Source organism: Caretta caretta, chromosome 3 (genome assembly GCF_965140235.1).
Source record: "Caretta caretta isolate rCarCar2 chromosome 3, rCarCar1.hap1, whole genome shotgun sequence".
NCBI classification, from domain to species: Eukaryota; Metazoa; Chordata; order Testudines; family Cheloniidae; genus Caretta; species Caretta caretta.
This window is the reverse complement of record NC_134208.1, coordinates 174283105-174300990: the sequence shown is the minus strand read 5'-3', so window position 1 is coordinate 174300990 and position 17886 is coordinate 174283105. Positions and strand designations below refer to the sequence as shown.

General features: G+C 38.3%; 1 protein-coding gene across 1 annotated transcript in view; it reads left to right on the top strand.

The window, feature by feature from the left end:
- The window catches only part of LRPPRC (leucine rich pentatricopeptide repeat containing), a 168360-nt gene extending 158345 nt beyond the window's left edge, over positions 1 to 10015 (top strand). Inside the window, exons 35-38 of the mRNA XM_048843005.2 lie at positions 671 to 745; positions 1967 to 2051; positions 7196 to 7338; positions 9199 to 10015. Of these exons, the coding sequence (XP_048698962.2) occupies positions 671 to 745; positions 1967 to 2051; positions 7196 to 7338; positions 9199 to 9267 (372 nt within the window). The 3' untranslated portion in view covers positions 9268 to 10015. The remainder of the gene's footprint in view (positions 1 to 670; positions 746 to 1966; positions 2052 to 7195; positions 7339 to 9198) is intronic.
- Positions 10016 to 17886: the final 7871 nt, after the last annotated feature.

The window sequence follows — 17886 nt, the reverse complement described above, 5'->3', positions numbered from 1 at the left end:
CATATTTGATTTTACTATAGTTTCTAAGATGAGATAGACACTTGATTTATCTGGTCTGTCACATAAACTTTTTTTAAGTTTAACTTTTGACTTTCTCAAGCACTGGCTGTCTGTTGCAATGAAAGCCTTTTATAAAATAGAGAGATTGAAATCAGTCCTTTTGTATGCATAAGTGTAGGTAATTATACTTTAAAGAGAACTTGCTTTGTACGTTTTAATTTTTATAAAGAAACGAGCAGTTATCTCCCTGACACCTTATTAAATGTATAATTAACCTTATGATCCCTAGCTCACTTGTGAATGCTTGGCAGTATAATTGGAGAGGAATAGTGTTTCTTTTTACCCCCTCTTTCTTTTGCAGTCCTAAGCCTCATTTCTCTGGGATGTTAAGGCATTTGATTTTTTCTCCCTTTTCTTTTAAACAAACTTCATGCTTACCATGCCAAGGACAGCATTTACAAAAGCTTGGCATGGCGTGCATTTGTTTTTATTTAGGGGGTATTTTTTAATTAATGGTCTTTTATTAGGCCCTACTGCTAGCTAATGATATATTACTGTATTATTGTGAACCTTTTTAATTGGAAATGTTCACCTTAGCCAGTTTGTTTATCAAGAAGCTACACTAACTGATGCTATTATTTTAATTTTTCCTTTTTTTTTTTTTTTAAAGAGGTGTGGTGGAATAGCTGAACAAAAGGGAACTCTGATGGCTTTCATTGCTAAATCTTCACAGAAACCAGGACAGGTATAATATTTGCATGAATGTAATTAAATATATTAGCAGCATTCTTATTTAATCAGTCCTGGATAACAACTTTTGGATGAGTTTGGAATTTAGAACACTTGCATATTAATGTGTTGCAAGAAGGTTTGTCAGCCCAGCAAGAAAGTTGAGCCAAAACATACTAACAAGGTTAATTACTGTGGTTTTCAAAGCTAGTTTTGATCAGACATTGCTTTTTCTTTTTCCCATCCAAAATATCGACAGGTTTAACATTAACTTCAGATTATATCATTAATCTATAGAATTCGCATCAGGAACCCAATTTATTTTATAGTGAATATTCAGTGTGCTTGGGTGTTTACAGAATACTATAATTCTGTTTCTTTTTTAGTTCAACAATTCCTCTGTTCTCCATACATAATAGAGAGTCCAAACGTCACACGTTTTTATGCAACTTCCTCTTACTCAGTCCTCTATAACTGTCTGCTTTCTGTACTACAGTAAGCATGCACATATTTTCCAATATGAAAATTTGAGCTTATTTGTTAACTGCATTGTAAGATCACAAACCAGTTAGCCAGGCCAATCACTGTATAATGAGGTTTACATTGGAGGGCACATTTCAAATTAGGGCGTATCAGTTTTATGCACATATACATGGTTTGCATATGTGTGCAGGTTCTTGCATACACCCTGATTCTACATAATTTGAAATCTGTCCACATATTAAAAAAACATGAGGAAAGAAACTACTTCATTATTTTTAGATACAGATTTAATTTAATTTGTATCATTATTTTGTACTTGCAGGGCAAGAGTTCCAAAAATTAGAAACTAAAATTAGTTTCTTACATTTATATTTAGGTACCTTAATTAATGGCCTGATTAAAAAAATATGGGGGGGGGGCGGTACTGTCCGCCAGCTGGTTGTTCTGCATTTTTTAACATGGGGGAGTGAAATCCTGACTCCATCAAAGGCATTGGCAACACTCCCACTGACTTTAAAAGCCTAATAATGGATTTGGGAAACTATCTTTAATATTTTGTCCCGTTTTTCATGCTGCATGTGAAATAATGAAAAGAAATGTGAAGATCAGCTGTCAAATTGAATAGTCCAGTCCTCCTATAAATTTCATCTGAAAGACTCAGCCATAATGGAAATATAAGTGCCCAAGTTGTATAGCCCTGTTCTTTAAGACTTATTGTAAGCACTGTTTCTGTTGTATGTATTTAATTTCCTAGGGGCAGAAAATCAAGACACTGCTTGATCTGGTTCCTGACTTCCCAGAAATGGAAATTGTATACTCTTACCTCCTGAAATGTCATGGTAACGTATTAAATTCGGAGTTGCTGTTTAGTAAGGAGCATATCTTGAGGCCTTCAGAAGGGCCATGGAAGGTCTCAAAAGCAGTTGAACCAGAAAGGTTCTGCTTTGCAGGAGGTTCAAGGTGTCCCGACGTTGAGGAGAGCCACCTAGGAGGACTTCACTTCCTCCTCATGCATTGATGTGTAGTGTACCACAGTAGTTGTCACATTGGCTGTGGCTAATGTCATGGATGGGGGAGTGGCTAGTGGATCCCTGGCCAGAACTCTGCAGAGGATACTGCAATAGTATTGTTTCCATGCCCTGAAAGGGAAGAGAACTTTTGCCTTAACTCCAGCAACATTTTGCAACACTTAAGTGATCTCATTAGTCCTATTGGGAACACACCATGAACACAGTGAATGTTGTTTTATATCTCTAGAATTAGTATGTATGGGTGCTACAATCAGGCTCTTGGGAGCCTAAGCACACCAACACATAACTGATTTTCAGAGATGCCAAATAACTCTTCCTTTTGTAGAAGTCAATGGGGAACTACAAGTGCTCAGGACCTCTGAAAATCAGGCCACTTATTTGGATGCCTGACTGCAGCATATCCAAAGTTGAAATGCCAGGACATGCAACCCCTCTGACAGCACACAGCTAGAATCTTACATGCCTCTGTGTCCTGAGCCTAGCTTTTTGTGACATGAAGCTCCAATTTTATTTAAAGAGTGATAATGTAATCTTCTCCATGAGTATACAGTACAAGCAAAAAGGAATAAACCTCTCAGCAAAATGTGTTAAAAATGCAAAATCAAAAGACAAACAACCACCATTCTCCCCACCACAGCATAATATAATGTTGTTTTAAAAAAAAAAAAACCACCAGAAAACCTTTGAGAGGAATTGTAGATGTTCTCACACAGTAAATATGCCATCTATCATTGCAACACTAGTAACCCCATATTATTCAAAACCATCAAAACAATGCAGTCACTAACAAAACAAAACCCCCCAATGATTCTTCAGTTCGGTGCTTCCTTCACTGTTCGGAAGACCTTACCATATCGCCATCCAGAACTCTGCTGCTTTCTGTTCACTGAAGATCACCTAACTGACAAGACACCAATAAAAGTTAGCTCCATAAGTGAATGACCATCTACTTGAAAATTCCCTGCTTCTTTGTCCTATAAGGTGGTATGCCAGGAATAGATAGCAGATGCGTTTTAACCGACCTAAACTGCTGACACCTGTACATAATGAAGAGCCAAAAATAACTATCCCATAAGCAGCACCATAAATTATTCTTGGAAACAAATGGGTAGCCTCTACAGAGCTTGGAGCAAAGATGTACTGTGCTCACAGTAACCTGCCTTGCTCTGAAGGTAGCATTCTGAACCAGCATTGTGAGTATTTGTGTTTGTCTTCCTTTAGAACTTCATGTAGTTGCCTAGTTCCGTGTTTACCAGTTTTAGCAGATTCCTGGTACACTCCCCCTTCTGATCTACTGGGTCTCTATTGGGACTTTAGGGTTATGGGGAAGGGAGAAGTGTGGGTGCACATGCCTTCTCCCCAAATACATATACATGTATGTGTCAAGGGCTGTTATAAAGAGGACAGTGATCAATTGTTTCCCATGTCTGCTGAAGATAGGAACTAAGTGACCAGCTTAATCTACAGCAAGGGAGATTTAGGTTAGATATTAGGAAAAACTTCCTAATTATAAGGATAGTTAGGCACTGGAATAGGCTTCCAAGGAAGGTTGCGGAATCCCTGTCATTAGAGGTTTTTAAGAATATGTTAGACAAACAGTTGTCAGGGCTGGTCTAGGTATAGTATAACTTGGTCCTGCCTAAGTGCAGGGGGCTGGATTAAATGAACTCTTGAGGTCCCTTCCAGCCCTACAACTCTATGATACTCCAGCAAACTTTAACAGTAATTAATTGCCTTGTACCAATCCACTTCCAGTATCTGCAACTTTTGTACTTTCAACAATGGATGGGTAAGCACACCAACTTCATGTTTCTGCTAAAATGGACAGCAGTGAAATAGTTAACATGGTTGATATTTAAACCTTTGCCCTTAGATTTCAAGTATTTCAAACCTCTGAGGTTGTCTGCTGGCTCTAGAAGAAAATACTTCATGGTAACATTCATTTCAGCTAGAAGACTGTCTTTCCAAATACAAGGACTAGAAACATGACTTTATTTTAAAAAAAAAAAAAAAAAGCTTAGATTCTTCACATTTGCGCAGCAACCTTAAAAAATAGCAATAATTTAGGTGAACAGTTTTGCAGTCACATAATTTTGTTATAAATGAGGTCATCTTATAAGATAACACAGAATTACCTACAAAAGGGGAGGTTCTTTTGGCATGAATATGGAAGCTAAATCTCACTTCTAAATGTTCAAAGATTTTTAAACAGATGAGTCATGTCCAGTTGGTGAGTTCTTACAAGTAATCTAGAAGGTCTGAATTCTTTGTCCTACTAAATGTCCTTTTTTGAGTGTCTGGGTCTCTCCCTTTCTTTATAGGGACACTTTTCACAAATCATTCCATAGAAGGTGATTCAATCTTTGCTGAATTTGACCTTATATTATTAACATCCTCTAGTCTTCCCTGAATCTGAATTGCTCATCCATCTGTCGGCAGCCTTGTGAAATTCTACTCATCCAGAGTAATTGTTTGTTGGGCAAATAAAATATCATTAGTTTTCTCTTACTGTCAGTCATCATAATAAATTGTAGGCAAGTCAATTTTGTACTAAGGCAAATACTTTCATAAGAGTTTTGCAAGCTTGTGGTAGGAACACAGGCCACCTCTTCCCACAGAGGAATTATTTTCTATCTGAAAGGAAAGTGAGGATTGATTATTGCAGACATCTCCAGCTATGAACAAGTAAGGGGACAGTCACTCTTTTTTTTCTTATCTGAAATGTCATCCTCCTCTGGGACTGGATTCTTGCATGTGGGAAAAAAATTTCTTCAAACTGCTTTTCTTTCAAGAATGGAGAATTATCAAGTGAAATTTCAGTTGCGTGGTCCATAAAACGTAATCCAGGTGTTAGCTCTTTCTCATTTTTGTTTTTCATACAATAGATACGTCTAGTTTAAAGAAATGGGAAGTTAACAATTCTGTTACACTTTCTTTAAACCGTCACATTGTGCAGGTTCTGTAGCCTCCCACGTTGAAAAAGAAGTTCACCCACTCACCAGGTGTGAGTGGGAAACTTTTTTCTGGGGTCTAAACTATCAGATTCTACAGAATTTAAGCATTCTTTTTTTAAAAAAAAAAATTAAGTTTGTAACATTTATAATTTATAAGATAACTTCCAAAGGTGAACAAAATGTTAAGCAATACAGCAAGGTCTTCCTGAGCCTGCAGAGAGGCCAACTCCAGTTCTGCTGCTGCTTCTGAGTTTGCCAACCAGCAGCAAAATTAACAGAACTGGACGGTTTAGTGCTGTTAGAACCCTGTTGGCAGCAGCAGATCTGTCAAGGGTCATTTCAACTTCATGCTGCCTGGGGAAAGCTTTGGATAGTAGCAAAGTTAATCATGGGCAGGAGGAGGGGGTGCAGTCAAAGGTGTAAGAACAAATGAGCAACGACCACTTTCTTTCTGCTTCGACTTCTATTTTGGAAGAAAGAGAAATAAAGCTCTTTCCTTCCAATAGCAAAAGGTGAGTGGAGTTTTATGTTTGTGAGAAATCTATTAGCTAGAGGCTGATACAGATGATGAGCCCTGTGTTCTATATCTAGAGAAACATTGGCAATCTCCAAAACAATTAAGCTTTAAATCAGTCTCTCTTTCTTAAAGGTTAATATCTCAGCAAGAGATTTGCTCCTGGTTGGTAAGGTGGAATGGACCTACTTCAAAGCATTAAAAGGAAAAACTTGTTTGTAAAAAATATAGAAAAATATACTGGGGATATTCTGGAATGTGAGTCTTCCAGCAGGTTTTCTAAAAGATTGTGTTCTCCTTTCACTAGCACAACTTATAGTGTGTGTTGGTGTATCATTCCCCGCTAATGACTGACCCACAGAAGAAAAACATTCTGCTGCTATAGTGACAGCTAATGGAGAGAGTCTCCTTTCGTTAGAACTGTAGAGGCTTGTATCTTTGGAGCTGAAGATGCAGGAGTTTATCCCTCATTGCAGATGTACAGTTTTAACATCTGAATGTGATGTGATGCCCCTGTGTATACAGATTTGTTGTGCATTTTGTGCAAAAGGGATTTCTGAGTAGGTAACTTTCAAAGTGAGCAACAAGCTCAGCACAGAGTTCTGGATCATGCCATGATTATTTGAAAGGGAAAATGAGTCTGCAAGCCACAGACCTAGGATTCACTGATTCTGAACTGCAATACAGTTGGTCTCTATCATTCACTCCAGTAAGAGGCCATTGGCTCTACGGCTACGTCTATGCTACGAGGTAGGGGTATAATTGCCAGCTTGTGTAGACATGTACTGGCTGTCCTCAAGCTAGCATGCTAAACACAGTATAGCCAGGATAGCATTAGCAGTGGTGGCATGTGCTAGCTATGCTGAATACGTACCCACAGGGTTCGGGGGGTGGAGGGATAGCTCAGTGGTTTGAGCATTTGCCTGCTAAACCTAGGGTTGTGAGTTCAATCCTTGCGGGAGCCATTTAGGGATCTGGGGCAAAAAAAAAAAAAAATTGGGGATTGTGCCTGCTTTGAGCAGGGGGTTGGACTAGATGATCTCCTGAGGTCCCTTCCAACGCTGATAGTCTTTGAGGTGGGTTTGTAAGCAGGATAGCCATATTATTCGGGCTACACTACTATTTTTAGTATGCCAGCTCGAAGAGAGCTAACATGGGTATGCCTTCGCAAGCTGGGAATCACACCCTCTAGCTTATAGTGTAGATGTAGCCTAAACATCTCAAGCCTTAGAATGTTTTCCTTCTCAATGTGCAGCTCCTATCTCTATCTAGCAAACACCAAAGGAATCTGCCATGCAACCTCATTGCAAAAGAAAAAAGAAATTTGCTTTGTGGACTGGATTTGTTTTTTATCAGTATTGTGATGGTCCTAAAGAATTGGCCTTAAGAGATAAAGGAAACTAGAAATCTATTTGTTATGAAGTGTACAGCTAAAGAGAAACTGTTAACAGACATCTCCTGTAACTTTTATTTTTTTCCCTTAGTATTAGACAACGACGTTGTTTCTGCAAAAGCTCTGTTTGAGAACATGAAAGCCAAGAATATTCACACAGATGAGATATTTCTAAAACGTTTGGCAATTCTGCTGAAGAATGCAGGAGAGCCTGTCCCGTTCACTGAACCCCCTGTGAGTGTTTTTTCTGATTAAAAAGAAATCGCTCCGCAAACTTGTATATGTTCCATGTAAATAAAACAAGTTGCATACTTAAATACATAGGGATTATATCTCCATGGAGAACCCTCAAAGGAGTCAATGTATGAAGTACTGAGTTTTGTAGGTACAGTATTCATCTTGCATTGGGTTTGACTTATGGGAGAAGAGAACCTTCTGAGGCTTTTTGTATTTAAAGCACAGGATCCTTATCAGCACTCATCGACAGGTGTGAGTTTATCAAATATCCTTGGGGCATTTATCTCAGTGTTTCAACTTAAAATGATTTTTAGAATGTGTATTGCAATGACAATTAAAGGATTTCAGAGTCCGGTCATTGCTTGTTTTATTTCTAATGTACATTATTTTATATTGCAATGATATGATGGGATTTTAAAGCTGTAGAATTAATTTTCCCATTGCAGCTTGACTCTTACTGGCTTTACTAAAAAAAATTTGTAGCTTTGCTCCTTTATAAATGCCCCTTTCCTTAGGGCAACAGATGCATGAAACTGTTTTGGGGAGAGTGAAAATACGTTTCCTTCAGTGCATTCTTTTGGCGGATAGTCTACAACGGGGTGGGGAACCTTTTTTCTATCACTGGCCATTGACCCACAAAAAAAATCAATCACTGGCCACACATGGGGGAGAGTGGGGGGCACCAAGGCTCGGGCTTCCCGCCCACGGCAGGGCAAGCTGGCACTCATGGTTCCAGCCCCACAAGTGGGGGGGGGGGCGAGTCTTGGGGCTTCCCGTCCACGGCGTGGCGAGCCAGCGCGTATGGCTCCAACCCTATGGGGATGGGGGGGGAGCGGGGTGTGTGCCAAAGTCCAGGCTTGCCACCTGTGGTGGAGCAAACCAGTGCTTGTGGCTCCAGCCCCATAGGGGGGGCGCCCAAGCTCAGGGCTTCCAGCCCATGGTGTCAAGACTTACTGTGGGCTGAATGAAATTAAGCAATGGGCCAGATCCAGCCCATGGGCCGTAGGTTCTCCACCCATGGTCTACAAATACCCGAGTCTGAAAAGTTAAGATGCTTTCCTTCCCTTGATCTATGCTTTTTACAGTACATATTTTTTATTAGTTGCTGTTTCCAGCCATTTGAAATTTTTGAAATCAATTTTTTCTGCCCTTTTTCTAAGACTTTGTTACATATAATTTCTCTGTATGTTTTTCGTTATGGTACGTAGCAATAAGAAACTGTTCTGTCCTTCCTTTTTCAGTTTTGTAAACCGGATTAAGGGCTAAATTCTGCCTCGAGATACTTGCACTAAACTGCCCTAGAGTTTCAAAGGAAGATGTGCATTTTTTAGGAGCAGTTTTACTCAACTTACTGTAGTTTAAACCTCATTTGGGGTTCTTTAGTTTAATTTTAACACACGATATCATTTAATACCGTTTTTACCTCCCTACTAGCAGTGATTATGGGTTTTTTCCCTAAGTTAGTGGAATTCGTACTTCAATGTTCTAATGTTCCTTCACTCCATTTTTTTATTTCTTTTCTCATTTAATATGACTGGATGCTTCTGAGATGCTTCCTTTATTTTATTCATTTATTCTCAAACACACAATTGCAGATTGAGGTTGGGAAATATCTTGATTTTTATATAAGTGAAAATTTTTGATGGTATTTTCTTAAGATTTCATGCAAAATTTTCTTTTACTCAACATAAGTATTTTTCTTAAGTTATTCTATAAACCCTGATGTAGAATAACTAGTGCATAGCCTAGAACAATAAATAGATTTGGCATTTCGCAGAAAGTGTGGGGTTTTGTTCACTATTAGTAATTTTCAGTGCAAGAATATTGATTTTTTTTCTCCCTCTCCTGTATTTATAGGAGTCCTTCCATTTCTACGCAAGTAAATTGAGGCAAGAAAGGCAAGAAACCTCATCACATGATGTATAAATATTTTCATGCTTTGGTTGTTTGTGACTATGAAAGATGTTGAATGTATTTAATATTGTTAGAAAAAATAAAACAAAATTGAATATGTAATTACTTCAGTGTAATATAATTTACTCAAACATAGTATGTCTTTTTAAACCTGGCCTTCAGTGACTAAACTGTAACTGAGACATGCAGTAGAAATACAGTTTACTCCTGTAGAGCTGCTGGCTCGACAGTGAACAGTCACTAATAGCTGTCATTTTTTATGTTTGACCTGGTGAAAGCTGATTACACTCTGGCTCCCAGTTCCACTGAAGTTTACTGTAAATACCCTATATGTAACTCACTTTTCAGTATGGCTCTGATCCAAAGCCCAGGGAAATCAGTGACCCTTTTCATTGACTTCAGTGAGCTTTGGATCAGGGTTAAAAACAGCAATTTCCATGGCTCTTAAGAACCACCAGCGAGTAGCTGGGATTGCTTTTGAGAGAAATTGTAATTCTGATGTCCACTACAGTGTGAAGCTATACATCAAATTCACAAATATATTCTTGATAGTAAATATACACTCTATACATTTGTGGAGAGGTAGCAGCTGCTTGGTGATGCTTACCTATAACTGCTCTATGCTGCCTTCCCTACCTTTGCTGGGTCTCTGGACCATGTTCTGTGATTTGTTTGTTTATTTTTGTTTTTTTTTAAGTCCACTTTCTTTTCAATTAATTTGTACCTACTGTGTAGATCAAATAAAACTGCACACATTTCAGTTTTGTTTCTCCTTAAGTATGTTCTACATGCCTTAAATATTCCTCTTGTTAACCAGTTGGGTGGTAGAGGTAAAAGTGGGGTCAATATTTCTACCTCTTACATTGGTGAATTGAGCCATGTTGTGTTGCAAGCCATTTCATAACTACATGTTGCCACTGCCACGAGTCCACTTAATTCCATGCTGTGTGAAAATCAAGGACAGAGATGTCTGATACAGCAATGGAGGGGAGTGGCCGTCACTTCCAGTAGCAAGGGCAGCATTGGTAACTTGCCAGAAGACTGAGGGATGTGTTTTATTTGCATAAGTATTTGTAGCAATTTGCAATTTGTAGCAATTTATCCAAATCTCATGGTTAACAGTGCGAAGTCCCAAAATCTTGAAGATAAGCATTGTGCTGTTAGCTACTAAAGGGAAAGAAGGCATAGAGAATAAAACATTCCTTTTACCGTTATGAATAAGCAAAGAAAACCCCAAAATCCCTGCCTGTGAGTATACCGTACAGCACAGAGTGTGTCTGTGTACAGAATGGAATAGCTGTCATTGGATGGCTGATGGCATAAGGGTGAATCTTTTTTATTTTCCAGATATCACTAGCAAATGCACTTCAGACAGAAAACAATATCGGTGTAAAGTAAAATACCTAATGGCCTCCATATGGCCTCAGATTTAAGGCCTGGAACTGGGAGGCTTGACATACAGACTGCCACTGACTTACTGAGAAATCTTAGACAAGTCACTAAACCCCCCTAGTACCTCAGTTCTCAGTTTGGCATGATGAAGATTACAGCTCTCTGAGGGAAAGATAGGATAGTATAAAGCCAGTTAAACATTTTGGGATCTTTGGCTGGAAGGTGCTATAGAAATGCAGGAAGAAACTACATATATGATGGTCCTTATCCGAAGCAGTCTTTAAAACTGTAGAAGAATTATGCCACTGTTTTAAATACCCAAATCGAGTTAACAAAGCACATTTACTAACAAATAGAAATAGAGCTTCAATCTTGAAGTTGGAGTGAGATCTATTTAACCTTTGTCCATAAATATTGTAAAATGCAGAGTCCCAGCGCAAGGTTTATTCGTACCATTAAAATAATCATCCAGTAATAAATGAACAATCTCTCTCTGTGACGGTTAGAGAGATATAACATGATAACATCTTCACCAAGGTTGTGCATAACATCGGCTGATGGGGTGAGGTTACTATCAGGTAATTATGCCAGTTAAAATACAGACACCATTGTGCCAATGGATGAAACTGACTGTTAGATACATTAGATTCCTCCTCACAGTTTTACTGCAGGGCACATGATGATTTTAATTATATGAAGGACGAACCTTAAATTACTACTTGTTTTTAATTGTCTGTGTACACCAATAGGAGCATATGGGCCCATTAAGCTGTGCTTACACTGCTTTGCATTGCCAGAGCAGTGTAAAACCACAGTGTACACACCCCAGTTTACCTCTACATCCTGTCCTCCAAATTCCCCATTTCTTGCACATTCCGCTGTATGTGGCATGCACCAATCCCCCTCTCCTTCACCACATGCATAGGCTTCCCTCTTCTTGAGTAGATCTGGTGCAACAGGTCTGTTCTGGGAGATAATACGTATGTGGAATTAAAGGTTTACTTTACAGCAGAGGATGATGCAATTCAAAATTGGCTGCCATCTCCCATTGATCTCAGTGGGATCAAGACCAAAACTACCTTAATTCTAAGGTGCCCTTTTTCAAAAGGGCCACTGCCTCCCATTATTTCCCGTGAAAATGAGGCCAGCACCCATCTTTGTTAAAGAGCAGCCTGTGGCCTCAGTCCTACTGAGAATAAATGAGATGGTCATCTCAAAATGGCTACCTAACTGTGGGCAAAGTATGACCTCAGTCTTATTGATGATAAGGCAGAGGCAGTCATTCTGAAAGAGGACAATTCTATGTGGAATTTTCTGAAGTACAATTTTGATCAGTCTCACTGAAGAAGAAACTTACATGAATGAAGAATAATGGGAAGGTGAACATTAGTCATAAAAAAATTGCTTAAATGTAACATGGGAAATGTTTTGGTGAGTTCTAACTATAAGAGAACTTGGAAGCATCTGCATTATTATTTAGATTATTCAGGAGAAAAGTTTGACATTGAAATTTTGTAAAGGATAAATTTTTAATGAATTTTAACTCAAACTAATCAGTTTAATCTCAGAAAATTCATCCTATACTCAACACATAAATTTGGGGAAGGATAAGCTATAATGCATTATATAATTTTGGGGGATGATAACATGCATTCTTCATCCACAAAACGGGTGAATGTGTGCTTCAAGTGCAAAACTGAACTTGGTTTCATTGTGGAAATGGTACTTCCATAGTTAATTTTCTTTTTTATACTTAGAATTCTTTCATCAATAAATAGAATTTTGGGAAAGCTAAGGTGATGAATGTGATTAAAATAAGCATTTTGTTATACCTGGCAAGATGAATATGTTTATTGCGCTGGCAGTGTGGATTTATGATGTCCTTAATTATTCATTTCCTGGATTTTAAGTGCAAAGTAATATGATAGGGAAGTATATTTTTTGCAGAATTAGCTGATTATCTTTTTAACCAAGTTTTTTTATTTAGGGATTCTGCAAGTAATTGTATAGTCTTTTAAGGACATTTGTGTTGTTTGGATGGGGAGCGGATAGATTCTGGCAACCAGATTGTGATGGATGTAGAGGGCCTAATGTTGGAAACAGACAGAATATACAGTTTGATATACCATACCCAGTTAGTTCTAAGTATCTGGCAGCCAGTGCTTGTGTATCATCAAGATAACTGAATTAATAGCTGAAATTTCAATCACAGCTCAATGGTTGAATGCCTATCTGCAAGCAAGACTAAGTATTTAGTTTATCTCATTTTAAAATGGAGACATTTCTCATTTCTAAAGCTACAGCTACAGTAAATGTATGTCAGTATAATATCAACATAATTGAAGACTCGGTCTGCTAGTTTGCAACCCTTTCTGAAATGCCACAGCTCTTATTTTAGAGGTCATCTTACAAATCTCTCTCAATTTCATAGTCTTGTGTTCCAGCAAGTGAAGTCAAAACAGCATAAGTGAGGGTTAGGCCTGTACATTTTGAAGTCTGGGCCACCATTTGAAGCAAATTGAACACACCCACAGAGCAAGCTGCTTCACACCAAGCTGCTGGAGCTGATGGGGAAGGTGGCAGTGATGATCATCTGCAAATAGGGATAGTGGAACTCACACTTGGCTGACAGGTCCCAAATCCTGCCTGGAATTGGACCCTCAATAGATCTGGTAGATTGTCTCATGGAAGGGTAAGAGTCCCCTTAGTTCTCTGTTCCACTGAACCAATTTTCTTTCAGCAGGGGGCTGACACTTGGAGAAAGAACATCTCATTGGGTAGGATTTAGATTTAACTGGTACTAATTCTGTATTTGTATGTATAGGTCAAACATTCCAGTGACTTGATACCATCACTTGGGTCACTGTACATTGTAACATACCATTATTTGTTTTACGATCACAACTGGAGGTGGCCAGACGATGGGCCATCTGTTACCAAAGCAAATAGTTTAATGTACTCAAAGTGAGAGATCCTCTAGCTCTGAAACTGTCTGCATTTGGGGTGGCTGCAGATTGGTATGACCCAATCAGTCCATGACTGGTGGCTGCATTTTGGTGGAGAGCCAGCTCAACACTAGAGAGAGCCACAGCTGGAGCATGAGGGGAGGAAACAGTACTAGGATTTTTGTGGCATCAGTACCAGGTAGGTAGAGTCAGACCTGTGTTGCTCAGTCAGGGTGAGATGGCAGGGGCCTCTAGATCCTCTTGAGCCAAGGTAGCCCATTGCAGAACCTGGAGGCCTGAAAAGAGGGATAATTAAGAACAGGCAGGCCCAGGCCCACTGCCTCTAATGATTGTTGTTATGAAATTTTGGTTTTCTTTCCAAGTAAACATAGTGGATGCAATTAAGGAATTATTACTTGGGAATTAGATGTTTTTCTGTCCGGTGTGTTGTAGCATTCATGTCATTGTGGAATGTGATCTTCTCAATCCAAATCAGTGTTGTGCTTGAAAGGTTCAGCTTTCCTACAGTATGCTTGAAATTACTAAGCAGTTCATCTTTGTGTTGGTTTTACGTATATATGCCTAAGAAACAACCATTTAAAGCACAAAGAAATACAATATAGAAAATTTAAATTTCTTTGCCAAATATGTGGGCAGTTTCATAGGTTTTGTATATTCAAAATGAAATACCTACAAGATGATGAAATACAGAACAGCAGCCTTGGAAACTTGTCAGGTTAATTTACCAGTCCAGACATAAAACTTACTCTGTCACACTGACCATAACATTTTACTTACCCATTCAAAATAGAAAAGAATATTACTTGCCTGAGGCAACTGGGTCACTAGAATTCTGCAAGATTTTAGTACAAATACAATATACCGTAGGTGTCCATAGATCTCTTCTGCAGCAGCTTCATGGAAGACTGATAAAAGACTGATTTGAAAAGATCTGACATTGTTACTGTACAAAGCAAATTGTGAGTACATGTATCAATATGCATAATATTATACCTTGACTGGAATTGAGATGTCTGGTAGAAAAATTGCTGTCTGAGTAGAGGAGATGACTGACAGTGACCTTCCATGCTCTAAACCACATACTCAGTGTGGTTAGTTTTTAAGCCTGTTGGATGATGGGCCTTGTGAGAGGAAGGAAGAGAAGGGGTTTCTCTGAATTCATCTTTCATGCAGGGGCTTCTATTCCAACCCCCTGCAAACCAACCACCAGGAATCCAAACTAGTGTCCAAACTCCATTACAAAGTGACCTCTTCAGGATGCCTTAAGCTTCTGCTTAGCCTGTCAATAGTTTTTTATGTCAAAAACCACAATGCACCCTATCTTAGTGACCCCATTGAGATAATGGGATGGTATCTGACTTCAAGAACTTCACACTTTGGTCTCATATACAGTAAGAGAAGGTGCTGAGTTTCTCCATTAAAGTATGGAAGTAAGATAATTAAGAATTGAAGCTTGGTTTCCTCCAGTGTTTGCTGTAAGTATCAAAAGCAGTTAAGAGTGAATGTATCTATACAGCACTTAGTACAATAGGGCTCCACCTTGGTTAGTACTGTTAGGTACAACTGTTAATTCAGTGGTACTTATGTAGGCCTTATTACTGTAGTAACTGAGCAATTCTCAATCGTTAATATATATATCTTCCAAAGAGCCTATGAATGAGGACAGTATTATTATTAATAGTATTGTACTGTTTTACAGATGGGTAACTGCGGGACGGAGATTAAGTGACTTTCCTAAGGTCACACAGGAAATCTGTTCCAGGCTCAGCCTCTCAGATTTTAGAACAACTCTAATAAAATACCTTCTTATAGCTGTTTATCATGCTTTTGGCATTGCAAATGTTACAAAGCAGCTATAATAATAAGGTACAAGAAACATAACTCAGATTAGTTTTAAGGTCAGCAGCTGACCTTGGAACACCCTTTAGCTGTGCTGTTGCATGATTTATGTAGGGAATTGCTGACATTTAACTTTCTTTTTCAAGTTGTAGAGATAAAAATAATTTGTTTCCAGATATATTATTGAGAAAGCACATACTCTGAAAAACTAGCCAATTTAGCCTAAAATAAATAGGATTACCCTTCGTATCTGTGGTATTGCCTTGTGATTCCCAATGTGTACTATGGAAAATACCTTGAATACCTCAAATACTGAGGTTAGCTTAATTTTAAATCTTCAGCTATCTAAAGTCATTATCAGTTTTTTAAAAATAGCATTTTTTTTAACATAGCGTAATGGATACAGTAAAAACTCACAATATGATTAGAAATGTCTGCTCACTGCGCTGCACTCCCTTATGAGCTGTACATCTGCAAGCTTTACTTACGCGAGGTTTTTTATTTCCTTTGTGATTTTATTGACCTAGTCAATACTGCAAATATTATGATGTTCATAGCAAGATCACTAGCAATATTTCATGTTACACTTGATTGTTACATTCCGTTGTCAAACAATTAACAGCTTTGGTTTAATAGTCAAATATACATTAAGACATTAGAAACATAAAAATTAACTGTAGTTGTTCCTTTCTCTATATTTTTTTAATGACAATCATAGTCTTTGTGTCTATATTATAAATACTTCAGGGAGCACAGTATCTCATGCCTGGAAATACGATGTCTGCATTTGTATGTCTTTCTAGCAGACACCAATAACATGATAAATTTGTCTACACTCAGCAAATGAAAACAAGGTTGAAAAACTGTGTTGTACTGCTAGCAGCAGGGGGCATAAAAATGATGGTAATTTATAGCTTTACTATTGTTAGTCATGCACATTAATGTTTTCAGTGGTAATGTATCATGCTTCTGGCACTGAACATATTACAAAGCAGCAATAATGTACCCTTACAATATGGAAGCATTGATGAATTCCCTATGAAATGCACAAAGCTAAATATTCATATCCTTTCATTTTATTCTGTTTTTTAAAAGGAAAAGTCTAAGCCATGTACATCCAAAACGTTTGACAGTATTGAGACCTACTTTAATCAGAAATGTGCTTTTCTCAATAAAGATAATACTTAGCCAAATACTTAGCCACAGCAAATGATTACAAGAAGGGGACGCTTTGTTCATTCTGGAGGCAGGGGAATGGTTATAATATTCTGTGATTCAAAAGGCCACTGTCATTTTGCTCAGAATAAAACAAATGGTGTGAAATGTTGGCTTTCTTAATCATTCCAAGTGGCCTCAAATTCCCCCGCAGAGCTCAGTCGGAGGCCTCGACTTGGGCTGGTACAGTTAGGAATTTAAGAAGTGTATTTTTATTACTTTTTTATTTGATTATTTATTATATTAAACATAATTATAAGAGAAACAATATAATTAGCTCTTTTCTTTTCTCAGCAATGATCTGATTCCCTTGTGGTGATGACTGCCATGCTTTTGAGCTCATGAATTATCCTCTCCTGAATCTGATTATTGTCTTGTATAACAGACGAGCAATCATATGGCTCTTAATTAGAACAGCAAATGCCATGTGTTTCAAAGTTTGTTTATGTACTGCCTGTTCTCTGTCTCTAGCCTGGTTGTCATGCTATTGGGCTTTAGAAGGCCTTCCAAACAGCTGCTTAAATTTTATATATTTCTATGGACTAGCTGATAACACCATTAATGAAATGGCTGCTTATTTTTCAGAGTACAGTATATTACTAAAAGTGATCATTTTAAGCTACAAAAAGGAAACCTTAAGTGATTATGGTTTTAATGGCTCTCACTTTCTCTAGGTCATTGGTTTTGGCACCATGGCTTGCATTTCTAGCTGGAAGATCCAACTTTAGACTAGAACACGCGACATCCTCTTGCCTCTCCTCTAGTATACCATAGACTTGTGGACACGAGAATGGGATGCAGTATTCCAGCATCAGTCTTACCAGTGCTTTGTATAGAGGTAAAATCAGGTCCCAACTCCTACTCACTGCTCTCTTGTTTATATAGTCCATGCTGAGGCTGAACTGGTCACACAAAGGTTATATATTTTTGCTTCAGGACTCTCCCCCAGATGAAGCATGGAATACTATTGATTTTAGATCAAACTATAAATAGCTTAGAAAACATTCCCTCCCCCCCTCCCCCCCCAAACACAGTATCGTGGAGAACAAAAGTAGTGACTTGAGGAATGCTACAGACCAAGCCCTAAAGTGGCTGGCATGTAATGAGCATACTGGATATTGCTGTCAGGCATTGGGCCAGCCGAGGTAGCAACTATCTTATCAGATAATGCTAGCACAGACATTAGAAAAGAGCATAGCAAATAATTCATAGTAGATAA